The 15,560-nt window shown below is 53.3% G+C and overlaps 1 protein-coding gene across 1 annotated transcript in view; it reads right to left on the reverse strand.

Annotated features, from left to right (window-relative positions):
• NKD1 (NKD inhibitor of WNT signaling pathway 1) overlaps positions 1–15,560 on the reverse strand; it is an 84,392-nt gene that overhangs the window by 27,444 nt on the left and 41,388 nt on the right. Inside the window, exon 4 of the mRNA XM_072827099.1 lies at positions 151–217. Coding sequence (XP_072683200.1) covers positions 151–217 — 67 coding nt within the window. The remainder of the gene's footprint in view (positions 1–150; positions 218–15,560) is intronic.

Here is a 15,560-nt window from a genome sequence, read left to right on the forward strand (position 1 = left end):
TCTCACCCCTACCCCACTCCCATCGACAGTCAGGGTCCTGTCCTCCATCTGGCCTGCAGATTTTCTGGAGGGTACACAGGGCACATGATAGACCCAATGCTCCTTCCCCATCTCACTGCACCCTGGGAAGAGGGTGATGGATTCCCGTACCTTCTAGCCGAAAGTCTTCCTCTTCCTCCTCACTGAGCGTTTCTCTGAAAACTTCCCCCACGAGCTCCTAGAGGAAGACAAAGCAGGGATGTTAAGGAAGTATCGGACAAAGTCAGGTAGGCAACCGGCATCCAGACGTAAAGGCGGTGTCATGAACACATGCCTGGCTGGTCACAGGGATGCAGGGATCCTGGTCTGGTTCTTCTGATGGGAATTTAGGTCAATTAAGGTGGATCCTATCACTTGAAAAGTGAATTGTCACCATGCTTTTTAGGAAGTAACTTTTTCTCAGTCTACAGCCCACTGTAAAATACTGCACTCCTCTCCCTCAGAAAGGAAATTCCACCCTCTGCCCCTGGAAAGAGAGAGACAGGATGAGAAAATGTCCCTCATCTATCCCTTGGAGTCAGCTTGATGGACTCAGGACCTCCCGGGTGGGCTTCAGGAAAGGATCTCAGTGTGAATCCTTCCTCCAGCAGGGGGGTGCGGGCGGGCTGGCTCCATGGGTTTACAAAGAGCGCCTGGTGTGCACGAGAGTAGGTCTCTCCTGCCCTAACATAAACCCCCAACTCTTCAGCATAACATTCAGAAACCTGCATGCTCTGGCTCCGCTGATCTTCAAACACGCCTGCCGCCTCTCCCCAGTGCACACACCTTCCGGAAACTAGCCTGATCCTTACACATGCCTGGCCTGGTGCCCCATGTGTGGATTCAGGATGCCTGGTGGCTTATCCTATCCCATTTGGCAGAGCTGCTGGGATAGGTCAGGCTGCCCCTCGGGTGTTGTCAGGTTGGCAAGGGGAGTGTGGTTGGCCCACAGGCTGGGAAATTTCTGGAACGTCACCAAAGCTACCACCTATCCCGCCCCACCCCAGCAGGATGACTCTAGATATGGAAGAAGCAAGACCAGCACTCGTCAGACTGGCTTCTGCATTTATCGGTTTTCTGCCAATAAGAGTTCTGTGATCAAAAGAGATTGTTTTCAAGTTAGACAAGATCCCTTACTGAAGAACGGACTATGGTAACAGCAGACACTGTGAATATTCAAGTGGTAACTTAGGCTGCATTCCTCAAACCTATTGAGATCACAAAGTTTTGTGTTTAGAAAGCAACACATGAGATTCATATTCTGAGGAACCCACTTTGGGAAATGCTCCTTTTTCTGGGAGAGAGACAAAGTTTGGGAGTGTTACATCACCTTATCTCTTTTGATGCCACAACAGTGCTGTGGCAGCGCTTCTCGAACCACGAAATGACAAGCAATAAAAAAGCCCAAACTCAGCAGCTGTCACCAACTTCTCTTTTTGAAAAAAAAAAAAAAAAAAAGTGCAAAGCGAAAGAAAAATAGAATGTACCCTCTCCTTGAAACATTAGAAAGGAAGAAAAAAATCCCACACCTCAGATACTTAACAGAAACACCAGTGCTTGTCTTGATTAACAAAACAAACTGATGTTTTCTAGATCTGATCTTAAGAACTGGACACAGCTGGAGAGAAGTCTCTTGTTTTTTATTGTTTTGTTTTGAAAAGATCAACAGCTAACATTTTATGGATTAGGGCTGGTGTTCTCCATCCTCCCTCTTCTTCAAATCGTCCTGGGGCATCATCATACACGCTTTCCCTGCTAGTTGTGAAAATGTGGTCATTCAAACTCCTAGCGTCCCACTGACTTCAAAACCAGGCTTCTCCATTCCTGGAGTCAGGACGGCTTCTCCTTCCTCCTCTGCCAATTATCATAATCACCGAACACTTCCTGGGCTTGTAAACTGGCTGTTTGTGTTAACAGCGCTGGAGTTGACAGGGAAGCCGGGAGCTGGTGACAGGGAAGGCGCACACTCAGGCGGCATCATTAGATGGCTGGGACACTCCGGCAGCCAATTAGAGCCCATCTTTCATGCCAGAGGAAGACGGATGCCGCCTCCCCCAGACAGGCTGGCAGGCAGCACTTCCTCACAGAGCAGGCGACCAGCTTCAAGGGATCACGCTGAGGTCTTCTGGAAAGCAGGCGCTCAGTGCTGACCTCGGCCCACCACCCTGACCGCTCCCGGCCAGGCGGCCAGGACCTGCCAGGCACATATTTTGAGCGCTCGCATCTTCTTGCTGGCACACTTGGAGCAGTTTAGAGACTGGAAGTGTCACCCCCAACAAAGCAGCCGTCTGGAACCCCGAGAACAATGCCTCACAGTGTGTATCACACACTCTGAGAACTGTCTGTGGGGAGGACCAAGCTCCCTGACACAGTAAAGACATGTCTCTGCATATTAAAGCAGAGTTCTGGCAAGTTCCGGGGTTGGCCTCTTCGTGCTAAACCTTACCCTGCTGTGTAGAACTGTGAAGGCTCCCCAGCACCATGGTCCGCTGACACGCTGGGTGGCACAGGTGCTTGATGCTGGCAAAAACCCATTTCATCTGGGGCACCTGGGTGGCTCAGTCAGTTGAGCATCTAACTCTTGGTTTCAGCTCAGGTCGTGATCTCATAGGTCATGAGCCCAGCATTGGGCTCTGTGCTCAGCAGAAAATCTGCTTGAGATTCTCTCTCTCCTGGTGCCCCTCCCCCAACTTGCTCACTCACTTGCTCTTTCACTCTCTCCCTCTAAAATAAATAAATAAATCTTCTTAAAAAAATTTCATTTCATCAGTCAAGCTAGGTGGCCCGGGGCATGGAGTGCAGTGTCTGTGGTCCTCAAGCTTTGAATCACGTAAACAAGAGGCAATGCAGTGTTGAACCAAACGCAGGATCACATCCTGGCTCCATAGCCCCCCTGCCCCTTGGACATGGGGTCAGCCACCGCTTTCTTGGGGTCCTCAGTCTATCTCTCTATAAAATGGGCATGATCACAAACCACAGCAATGACAGGACAGCTGACCTTTTTGGGCATCTCCTAAGTGCCAGGCACCATGCCAGGAGCCCTGTAAGTATATTTATTATCTCCCTCCATCTTCACCATAGCCCCACGTGTTCCATCTCTCCAGGAATAAACGCTCATAAAAATGATCTGCAATTTGTAAAGTGAGTTATAACTGTTAACCCCTTTTTTTTTTCCCTACAAAGAAAGTGTTGTCAGTCCTCAAGGGACATAGGAGGCAGGAAATAATGGTACCAACTGCCACTTGCATCATTTACCAAGTGCCTGTGGTACACGAGGTACTGACCAAGGGAATCCCTATAAGAACTTCTGGGGAATGAGGTTCCCAAGCCCTGTATTTAAATGAGGAGGAGGCTTTAAGAGGCCAGGCAACAGCTCTGGGTTGTCAACAGAGCCAAGATTTGAGCCGTTTCTTGCAGAAGCCTGACCTGAGCTTGTACAGTGGAATCAAGGCTCCTGTGGGCATGGGGACAGGGACAACTAAGAGTCCTGGCACACTTGCCGGGAACCGGGGATCACACTTAGAGAAGTACGAGAAGAACAGGCCTGCCAGCAGCTCCAGGGGTGGGGGTCAAGTACTCCAGCTTCTGTGGCAGGACTCAAGGGGCCCACAGCCTCTCCCCACTAGGCTGGGGACTCAGCAGAGCCCTGCTGGGAGGCCCATGGGCAAGGTCTGGGGACCTTAGGCTCTCAGTACCATCCTACAGGTAGAGGCTCAGAACCCTTGACAGCTGCAAGTCCCTCCATGAGGAGCCTCATGCACAAGGTTTGGGGCACAGAACTGGAATGGGCCAGACCTTGGTTCAAATCCCAGCTCTGCTTCATACAAGCTGCATCACGTGGGTGAAGGAACTTTCTCAGCCTCCCATCTGCATATAGGAACGATAGTATGCATGTCTCAGGGTGGCTGCGAAGATTAAGGAAGTTGTTGCATGGACAGTGCTTAATATTACACCTGATACCACGGCTGGGGCTCCAAAGACCAGTAGTTACTGTTTATTATTTCTTCCACTCTGGCTACTAGGTGACTACTAGAACATTGCTTGGAGAAGCTCAAAGGCTCACCAGCCCCAAGGCGCCGTCAAAGACACTAAGAGTCACTCTCCTACCTGGCACGGTGTTTTTAATGCTTCATATTTAATCCTCATGGCAATCCTTTGAGGTAGTGCCACTATTAGCAGTTTATCATCAGTTTGCAGATGAGCAAACTGAGGCACAGAGAGGTTAAGTGACTTGCCTAAGGTCACACAGCCAGTGAGTGCCAGAGCCAGGCTAGAAAGCAGGCTCCTGGCTCCAGAGCGCGTATCCTTCACCACTGCCCTGTAAGAAGCCCAAGTGTGGAGCTTGGTATGAGTGACTGTCCTTCACTGCTCCTTTACTCAGCCATCACTCTGGCCCCTGGTCCCACGCCCCCTCTCCTCTGGCCTTCAGGATAGTCGGCCTCAGACTAGGCTGTAAGTTGTAATCAAAGCCTTCCTGGATCCCCAGACTTCTTGCTGGCCCCAGCCTGATGCCCAGTGGCCGGGCTCAGCAGCCTCTCAGGCCACAGGGCCCGGGCCTCCCTGCCTCCCTCCCATGTCCCGGCACTGCTGCTCCTCTGCCCCACGCTGGGCCCCAGGAAGAGAGGCCAGCTCCTCCGGGCGCTGAGTGTGCAGCCAGCGCCAACCCAGAGCACAGAATTGCAGGCATAAGGCCTTATAAGGCCTCCGGGGACGGGAAACCACATCAAAGCAGGGCTTGGGAGCGGGCTGGAGTTCGGTTAGGGTTTTTCCTCTTTGTCTTTGAGACTCCTACTCCTGAGCTTAATATCTTCCCCCCACCGCCTGCCCAGCAGTTCTTTGTCAATGTCTCTGTTCTCTAAGAGCTAACAGATGTTGGTGCCACGGGGTTTCAAAGAACACTCCTGGTGCCCATAGAACACGGCACAACTCGCAGATTCCAAGAATGCACGGGGCTGGGGACATGTCGGGGAAAGAGAGGGTGGGAGGCACAACCCAACCACCCTGTCACCCTTAGATGCAAGCAGGCTGCCCCTGGAGCCGCCCCAGGAAATTCCTGGCGAGCTCCCTCTTCCCAGCGCACTGTGCAGAGGCAGCCGGGCCGGGCGTGCCTGGGGAACCGGCGCCGCTGTGGGCAGGCCCCGCCGAGAGCAAGCTCTGGCCGTCCCGGGCAGGGATGCTCCATTCCCATTCCCAGCACCCGGCCGGACCCGGGAGTCAGGTGCCCGCCCTTGGCAGCTGAGTGACAGCAGACACCTTACTTAACCATCCCGGTTCCTTTTTTGCTCTGCTGTGACACAGAGATTTCAATGTCAAGAAAGAGTGAGAAAACATAGACAAAATACACATCATGAGAAACACCGAGGATGAGCTTCTGTCCTTCTGGAGCGCCCTGCTTCTGCCGCGTGCTTGGAACATCCTCACATCCTATTCCTGCAAAAACCTAACGTCCAGTGATTTAACACCTCCGTGTCCGTAGCACCAGGGAGGCATGTTCAAGTTCACCAACAGTCGGAAACAGGAGAAATGCCCAGGAAAGGAAAGTGTGCTGGTTCCACACTGTGAAATGCTACACAGTGACTCTGAAGAACAGGGCAGATCCATAAAATCTGTAAATCCCAGCAGGAGGAGCGCCACGCCACATGGAAGACACAAGTAGAGCATGACTTGTACATCTAAGAAAACACCAGACACACACATACCGTGAGCACACCCAATGTACAGATGTCCCCCTGGTTACCGCCAGGGAGATGAGGGACAAGGGAAGTGGACAGGAAGTGAGAAACTTCAACTCTCTCTGAAGTGTTCTAGTACATTCATGTCTCACTTGGGCCACTGAAATCTAGTTTCATAAAAACCCACACAATAACCTACTTTATAAGAGGAACCTGAGGCTCAGCCAAAAGGTTAAGTGACTGGCCTTAAGATCGCTCAAGGAGAACAAGTAGCAGAGCTGGGTTAGAACCACCCAGGCTCTGGGGTTCCTTGCCTCTAGAATGGGGCGGCGGGCCAGGATGATACTCCTGGTCCCCTTGAGAAGAGGCCTTCTGGGGCTCCAGCTCCCTGACCCAGCAAAAAGCAAGAGTGGGAGGAGAGTCAGGGCCATTCACCTTCCAGGCCTCAAAGTCCCCATCTCCAATGTGTACCTCAACCAGGGGCTTTTGTGACTTTTGCTCCTGAGAGCCACTCTACGCAAGCACGTGGCAGGCCAAAAGTGCGAGGAATTACCTATTCCACCCCCAAACTGTGCAACATGAAAGCCAGGGCTGAAAGACAGCCACTGGCAAAGGGCCAGGGTGGGGAGGCTCCTAGGGGCCCTGGCTCTAGTGACAGTCCAGGAGGGGCTGGGGACTCCCTTCTTCCCGGGGGGTAGGAGAGAAACAGACTCATTCCTCCTGGATGTCAGCAGACCTTATATCTGCTTCCAGAAAAAAATGTCCCCTCTTCTCAAACAAGTGATGCATGGGGCAGATGCCTCAGATACTCCCATGAGGCCACTGCAGCCTCCTCTGGCCATGCAGCCCGCAGGGAAGGCCACGGGTTCTGCTTACCCAGCATCTGTTCCCCCCGCTAATAAGCAAATTGGAGTCCTCCCCTCGATCATCCTCACACGAGCTGGCAGGGGAGGTGTCTTCTCCATGCCAAGGCTGTGTCCAATCCCATCCCCGGCTGCTTGAGACCCCACACGCCAGGTAAGAGCTCACAAATGGATGGAGACACAAGCCAGTGCCCAGGAGAGCATGACCGTTCGACGAGGCCTTGGACCAACTGGTTTCTAGAAGTCAGCTCCTGAGGGCAGGCACTTGGGCCTGTTCTGCTCTAGAATAGTGTCTGATATATAGTAAATAATAAGTGTCTGTTGGATGAACCTTGGAGCCAGACCCACCCTCACCTGCCTTTCCTGGGGATGGGACAGTTATGGAAGCCACTTGACTGCCCTCTTGGCTTCTGGCAATTTGTGTTGGGCTTCTCCTACTTGCAGCTGAAAGCTCTGACAACCTCCCCTCCCCCTGCCACAGAATCTTCAGAACCAAGTTATAGTCCCCTAAAACCAGAGCCGAGATTCCAGCCAACTTGGAAGCCAGAGGGAGGAAGCTGCTGCCACCTGCTAAGCAGTGGGCACCTCCACAGGTATCTCCCCTGCTGAAGGAGGGGGGACGCTGAGCAGAAGAGGGAAGGCGGCTCTGAGGGCTTCAGTTTGCAGAGCTGGCCTGCGTGTCTGGCCTACGAGGACCAGGCCTTCAGGACTCCAAAGATGTGCAGCAGTAATTAAAATTCCTTGGATTTCTCCCCGACTGTTTTTATCTGCTCAAGATGTAATCCCTCTGCTCCCATTGGCACTTCCCAGCCTCTGCCCCCCGCATCTCGGGGGCTCCAGCCTGAGCTGACTTTCTGGATTTGAGGTAATGTTTATCAGGCAGGTATGCTTTAGCAGGATCCAGAGCCACCACATACCCTTCCTCCGACCCTCAGGCCTTCCACTCTCCAGGGTGCAAATAACTCCCAAAGATGGCTTTGTCCAGTCCTAGAGACACAGCCGGCCATTGGCAGCAGTGGGCCAGAAGAGTCCACTTCCTGGGCTGTTGTCACCCCAATCCAGCTGCTGGTATCCACATACCATCGTCCCAACTACTCCCAGAACTGGCTCTCAATTGGGCTGCCATGAGTAATTCACATTTTTCTTTAAATTGGCTCTCTTTCCCTTTTTCTTTCTGTTTAAAATCTAGTCTTGCCAATAATATCAGTGAAATCATGGGTGTGATGTCCTAGTTACCATTGGGGTTCTCAAAAAATATAATTCAAATGAAACAAAGGCAGAACCATTAAAATACAAGCTGTCCACCACTTATCTCAAGCCCCACCTCTACCTCCAGCAGAATGTATGGATCATGCTTTGGGAACTGCAAGGTTTAAAGAGCTCGAGCTGCAGGCGCCTGGGTGGCTCAGTGGTTGAGCCTCTGCCTTTGACTCAGGTCCTGATCCTGGGGTCTTAGGACCGAGTCCTGCATCGGGCTCCCTGCATGGAACCTGCTTCTCCTTCTGCCTGTGTCTCTGCCTCTCTCTGTGTCTCTCATGAATAAATAAATAAATAAAATCTTTTATAAATAAATAGCCTGAGCTAGGGGCACCTGAGTGGCTCAGTCAGTTGGGCTACCTTCAGCTCAGGTCATGATCTTGGAGTCCCAGGATCGAGCCCTACATCAGGTTCTCCGCAGAACGAGGAGCCTGCTTTTCCCTCTCCCTCTGCCCCTCCCCCTGCTTCTTCTCCTCTCTCTCTCTCTCTCTCTAATAAATAAATAAAGTCTTTAAAAAAATACAAAAGAGACCAAGCTGAAGTCCTCTGCTCCCTCCTCCACCTGGAGGATCCCTCGGACAGGTGGGAAAGGGTGTGAAGAGGAAGAAGGGAGACACCAGGGAAGCAGCTCAGTAGATGCTCCTCCCACCCGGTCACAGGCCCTCCTCTAGGGCTCATGCTTTGGGAATAGGGATCCCAGGCTTGGGGAAAAACCGCTAATGCCAAGAGAAAACAGCAGAGTTGGGCATTACCCAGACCCTGCCTTCATCTCCAGCCTTTGGGACTTGAGAGCTCGCAGGAGGATGACCCAACACAAGGCAGGTTGTCCAGGGCTGGGTGGGACACGGGGCCCGAGGGCTGCTCTGCCGGCGTGATGGGAACTTTCCTACTAGACGGCAGTTCAAAGGAGTTTCTACAGTGGAAACCAGGATCCAATGGGCTTGTCAGGGCGTGGGAGTAACTGAGGTCACGCACACAGAGGACTCAGTGATAATAATTACCAGCATTTCTTTCGCAAGCGCCTAACGTGGGCCAAGTGCTCTGTTGAGCACGGTAGGTGCCCAGCTAAAGGCTCCGAGCAGCCCTGTGAGCCTGGCGCCGTTGTCACCCCGTAGCCAGGAGGGAGCTGAGGCTTAGGGAAGTAAGTGATTCCCACGAGGGTCCGCCCTGAGCCCTGGCTCCTCCGCTCTATGCCGTGCCACCATGTACAAATGATTTCCCTGTTTGTGCCTCAGTTTCTTCACCTGAACATGGGAATGACAGCCGCCGCCTGGCAGGCCCACTCGGAAGGAGAAATGAGACTGGATGTCAAGTGCCCAGCACACCCAGCAGGCAGTCAGCAGGCCATAATGCCGCCGGCCCCTCTCTGCTGTGCGTGAGGGGGGTGCCCTGTCCGTTACCCTCTGCCCTCTCGTCTCCTCGCCGACCCCCCGCTGCCTTCAGAGATGCCTCACAGCTGATCAGAGCTGGACCCAGGAGCACCCTGGGTCCAGCCATCCCACAGGCCCCAAGCTCCAGAAGGCCACCAGCCCTCGGTGCCCCTCCCGCCTGGCCCGAGGCCTGCCTCCCTGCTGACCCTGCTACACCATGGACCCGCCACGCCACCAGCCTGCCACACCGCATGCTGATAACGGCAGAGGCCACAGGGGCGGTGGTGTGCCTCTGATCACTGGGCAGCTGGGCTGCCTCTGCCAGCAGCTCCTGGCTCTGGGACAGGCCCAGGTCCGTTGGCAGGTCCAGCGGGTGTGCCCTGTGGAGCGGGGTGGCCGTGAGCCAGGCTGCTCATGACTGACAACACGTCACCCATCAGCCAGAGAACGGTGCTCCCGTAGGCCAGGGGCCATCTTGTTGGGGGGAAAGGAGGTGCTCCCTGCCCAGGGCAGAGGCTAGCCCAGCGGGGGACCCTGTGTGGTCTGGGGAGCCAGGGGAGCATGATGCTCCTCTCGGCCTCGGGCCTCCTGTTTCTCCTCACCTAACTAAACAGACGCAATAAGGTGCTCTCATTTTGTATATCCAAGGAGTCTTCATTTTTATGAGAGAATAAGAGACCAATGGTTTGGGCCAGATTCTGGGACCCTCCTCCTAGACAGGCAGACACACACACACACACACACACACACACACACACACACACGTGTCCACACTTGGTCCACCCCATCTGGCCCTAAAGCTCTTACAAAAGCCAACTTCCTGCCTCTCTAATGCCTGTCCATGCCAGGCCTGCCTCTGTCCCGGCCTCCTTCTCCTTCCCTATGGGCCAGCTCCCAGAACCTCTCTCTAGCCCCCTCACTGGCCAGGCCCCACCTCAAGGCCTCCCAACAGCCCCCCCACAAACACCCCCTCCCCCGGTGCTGCTTCCTCTGCCTGGAGAGCCCTTTGCCCTCAACAGCTGACTGCCTGCTGCTAAAGCCTTGTGCCCCCCACTGCCAACCAGCGTGACTACTGACTTCCAACGTCCTCACCTCATTGCATTTGGGCAGAATCAAGAGTGGCACATCTGGGCTCCCAGATGACTCAGTTTGTTCCGAATCTTAGCTGTTTATGAGCCACCAGATCAGTGCCTATAAGTCTCAGTGTCCACACCTACCAAATGGGCCTGTGACACAGGCATGCCTTGAGGTCACATAAAAAGGCAGACACGGATGAACAGAAGGGTTAGCAGCACTGCTCATGAACCGGGGCTCCCAGGGTCCCAGGTGCCCACAGGGGGATAGCAGGTGAGGACAGCCTAGAGGCCGGTCCCTGTTGTGCTCATAAACAAAAGAGGCGTCCTCTCCAGAACATTTCTGGAAGGGCACACTACCTGTCGGTAATAGTGCCGCTCCCCTTGGGGAGCGGGGATGGGCCACAGGGACTTGTCCCCTTCAGCTGTCCAGCTTTCTGTGCAATCTGGATTTGTGCTGTCTCTCCCCGCCTCCCCTCTCCTCTTCTCTCTCATTCTCTCCGTCTTTTAAAACCCAGAACACGCAATGCTTTTATGCTCAAACGACACTATGCTTTCTTAAGCACTGTTCCATTAAAGGCAGTGCTGTGGCTCCCCGCGCACTGGCCATGTGCACCGAGCTTCTGCGGGCTTCTGCGACTTCATGCATCCAAACAGACTCCCATTCGCCCCAAACCCGTCCTCCCAGATTGCCTCCCTGCACCCAACCAGGGCTGTTCCCTCCTTCCTGTCCCTCAGGCCAGCAACCCGGGAGTCAGTCTGCCACTGCCCTGTCAACCCTTCCAACCAACCCCACTACATCCTGCTGGCTCATACCTCCAAAACGTACCTCGAAACCAGCACGTCCTCACCTCCTCCACACCCACAGTGCGCTCCAGGATGCCAAGAGAGGTCATCCTCTCCCATCAGGGCAATGCCTACCATCTCCTTTTCTCTGTCCTGGTACTCTCTAGTCCATTCTCCAAAGTCCTATGAATGCCCTACAGAGCCCCACCCGGCCCGTCTGCCCCATCATTGTCCTGCCCTGCTGTTACTCCCCTGCACATACTCTGCCCTGGCCACCCTCACCTCACCCTCTCATCTCCTGATTACAAACACACTGCCACCTCAGGGCCTTTGTACATGCTGTTCCCACTGCCTAAAACACTCTCCATATATCCCCTCCACTTCCCCTCCTTCAAGCTTTGGCTCACCTCATCACCTGGGTGATGATCTAAACCCATTTATCTATCTATCTATCTATCTATCTATCTATCTATCTATCTATCTATCTAAATATTTTATTTATTTATTCATGAGAGACACACAGAGAGAGGCAGAGACACAGGCAGAGGGAGAAGCAGGCTCCATGCAGGGAGCCTGATGCATGACTCGATCCCAGGACCCCGGGATCACGCCCTGAGCCAAAGGCTGACACTCAACCACTGAGCTACCCAGGCATCCCTAAACACTTCTATTTAAACTACAGCACTGATCTCAGCTCCCCCTCATCCCTTCTCTGCCTCAGTTTCTTCTATGGCACTCAGCACCATCTGACACACCACATATTGCCTGACAGAGGAGGCACTCGATGAATACGTGCTAAACAACTAAATGCAGCTCTGACTAAATTTACGGACTCAGAAAAACATTCTCCGTATTTTCCTCAAAGAGAAAAGCAAGTCGCCAGAAAAAAGAGAAGCGATTACATCTGCTAAAATTATCTACACGTGTTTCTGTGCACTGTGGTCAGAGAGGCCTGTCTGGAGAGGGCGGCCTCAAAATGCTCCCAGAGGTGGTGCCTGGGCGCCGGAGCCAGGGGTGTCAGACGGCTCGCTGTGAACACGCACGATTCCTTCCACGATCAGAAATAACGGCAAAGCATTTTGAAGAAAATATGAAAACACACAGCCACAGGCCACGTTGATTCGAGATCTCACCCACAGAAGTCTGCTAGAAGGGTCTTGGCCCTAGCAGGTGGTGTGGTCTGCAACTTTCCAGTGAAATGGGGTGGTTTTCAGATCCCACCTGGGAGGGAAGGAGGCGGCAAGGGGCCTCTCTGCACCCCAGAGCCCTGCTCCCTCCCATGCCCTGCACACAGGCCATGAAGAGAACCCACCAGAACCTGCCTGCTCCCCAGTGCTCCTGGCTGTGGGTGCAGAGGAAGCCGGAGGGGGAGGCTGGCAAGACACCCCTTTGTGGTCATGTAACGCAGACAGACTTAGCTTCCAGAAATGGCATGAGGCCAGCTGAGCATGTGAACAGGGGCTATCGCTGGGAGCGGAGGAGGGTGGTAGCTCTCTTGCCCGACCCCAGACCCCATTGGCTGTACATCAGATTTTCATTCTTGGGCAAACCAAAAATCCTTGTTTTTGTTTTGTCTTTTTAGTTGGGGAGGGGGAGCATTGTAAGAATCTGAAAGGTGGCTGCCGGCCCCCACAGGTCCTGCCAGGGACCCCTGTTGCAACCATGATCCCCCGGGAAGCCCACGGAGGCCTACGAGATGCTGTGTGGCTGGCACCCAAGGTCAGAGGACATACCTGGTCTGAGGGCAAGAAGGCAGTAATAGCAGTGCCCCGTGTCTGTCAGTCCCTGGGTCGTCTGACTCACCCACAATCCTAGAGGTCAAGAGGGAACCCTCACCCACTCCTAAACACAAGGAGGGAGGCTCTGAGCAGGGAGGCGGGAACACGCAGTGTAGTTGGGAGGGACCGAGCCCCCCACCCCACCCCAAGAGAAGGCCAGGGCTCCTGAGACACGACCCCGGCGTGTTTCTGGATGTCGAGGAAGAAAAGCCTTCAGACACGCAGTCCTCCAGGCACAGGCATCCAGGCCAGAGCAGAGCCCTCATGCAAAGGTTCTGACCTGGGGGAAGGCCCAGAACCCCCTGAGAATGTGTCCCCGGTAAAATGCCACACAAATAAAACTGTATGTTGAACCCTTTCTGTGGACTTCAGGTTAAGGCCCTCTTGGAGGGGGAGATGGGGAGACTAAGGCCCCAAGAAGAGACTCCACTCCACCAGAAGCCAGGGAGCAGGTGCTCCGCTGAGTCAGCAAGCTCACTCTCAGACCTGTGTCCCCACAAGCAGGGTTCTGTGGCCCGTGCAGTTTGGAGAAGATGCCAGGTTCTTCACTGTGGGACTTTTCGAACCTTATTGGGTTTTTTTATTTTTTTTTAATTTTTATTAATTATTTATGATAGTCACAGAGAGAGAGAGAGAGGCAGAGACACAGGCAGAGAGAGAAGCAGGCTCCATGCACCGGGAGCCCGACGTGGGATTCGATCCTGGGTCTCCAGGATCGCGCCCTGGGCCAAAGGCAGGCGCCAAACCGCTGCGCCACCCAGGGATCCCTCGAACCTTATTGTTGATCTCCATCAGGAGCCCCTCAAAGTGCTCACAGCATATGCAGGTTTCTCTGACTTCTCTAGGCCCTTTGCTAACAGCTTCCACTTCCATCTCCTGCCGTTTCTGCAGGGCCCTCGCCCCCACCTTTGGTAAGCTTTCCACACCAGCAGCCCACACTTGTGAGGTGTCTTCAGAGGCCTTCAGACAACTGCAAGCCTCCCCTCCCAGCCCTCTGCCAGGTGGTCCTGAGCCCAGCTTCCTCGCCTCCCATGGGGACCAATCCTGAAGCAGAAGTCATACTCCAAAGCTCCCTGCAGGAGCTCTCCCCCTTCCTGTCTGTTCTGGGAGACTATCCTTCATGGATCACTTGCACATAATCCTTGTCTCAGGCACTGCTTCTGTGGTATACAGGATGGCTCTCCCCTGAATACCTGGTTCGTTAGAGGAATCCCAACACATTTTGGTAAATTCACATGGGGCAGACAGGCTGACCAGCAAGCTGGCTAGTCTCAGACAAAGGTATGGGTCACCCCAAGGCCAGTCCAGAAAGGCGACAGGCCAGGGGCCCTATGCCAGGGTTCAGGCCTGATTGGCAGACAGAAATGGACATTTTCTCCCACCTATCACTCACCCCACCCCCATTTCAATATATGCCTCTCCCCATCTCTGGGGCCTAATTCAAGTACAGGGAGCACCTCATGGTCCAGTGACTTCTCTCACTGAATATCCACAACTCTCAGGGCTGGCTTCATAGACTGTACCTTCAGGAGGAATTCAAGGCTGAAGGAAAGCTTTTTATCCCTCCCCCCACCTCTGTAGTGGGCACCTCCTGTGATCTGGAAAAACAACTCCCTACCCCACAGCATCCATTCCTCCTTCTTCTGGTAACATTTTGATTTTCCCTGCAGAGCCACCCCTCTGGCTTGCCAGACTTCACAAATAAAAACACAGGACACTCCATTAAATGTGGATCTCAGATTTAATCACTGTTTAATCGAAGTGTCTCACACAGTATTTGGGATATACTTATAGAAAAAATATGTGTTATTTATCTGAAATAAAATGGGCTGTCCTGTATGGTATCTAGAAACCCTATGCCTCTACCGCTTTCATCCATGAGGCATGGACAGGGCTGATTTCTGCCCCGTAACCACAAGGGTGGGCACATATTCCAGGCCTGACCAGTGAGAATTTTTCACATCCCTGGCCACAGGGATTAGTCATGGCTGGGCACATGACCCAAGCCTGGGCCAAAGAGATGCAATCCCAGGACATTTGCTCTTTTTCTGCTGACATTAATGAAATGTGAGGGGTGGAAATCTGACACTGAAGAAAATATTTTACCTCTTTATAGGGAGACTCTGTCAAAAAGAAAAGCCAACACGAAGGAAAACAGATCCAGGAGTTGAAACAATAGAAAATGGGTCCTGAGAATGCTGAACACCTGGATCAAACTATACCTGAAACTGGTCCTTCCCCTAGACTTTTCAATGACATGAACCACTAAATCACCCATTTTTATTTAGACCAGTTTGAGCTTGTTTACATGCCATTCAACCACTGAATGAGTGCTGCTTAATCCAGCTTCCCCTGACTCCACGCAGCCCTGGCACGATGCCATGCAGGGTCATGCTCAGTGAATATTTAAGTTACCTATGTCTCTGACTTTGCACTTTACTGTGGGAGGCAGCATAGGATTATGGGAAAGCCTGGGCTTTCAAGTCAGACAGGCCCGGTTCCCATCCCAGCTCCACTCCTGTCCTCTTTCCAGGGCCTGACCTAAACTTGAGTCTCTCTGACCCTCAGTTCCCCATTGGTAAAACGAGGACACTACTGCCTATATTCTGGGGTGCCCATATAATTTTACTGCTCAAACCAGGTCACTTTTGAGGGTGAAAGGGGAGTGCTATGAATAACAGGGCCAGGACAGCAGGAGTGACTGGCACTGTCATGGGTCCATGGGCCAGTGGTAGCCCTCCCT

This window comes from Canis lupus, chromosome 5 (assembly GCF_048164855.1).
Source record: "Canis lupus baileyi chromosome 5, mCanLup2.hap1, whole genome shotgun sequence".
Classification (NCBI taxonomy): Eukaryota; Metazoa; Chordata; class Mammalia; order Carnivora; family Canidae; genus Canis; species Canis lupus.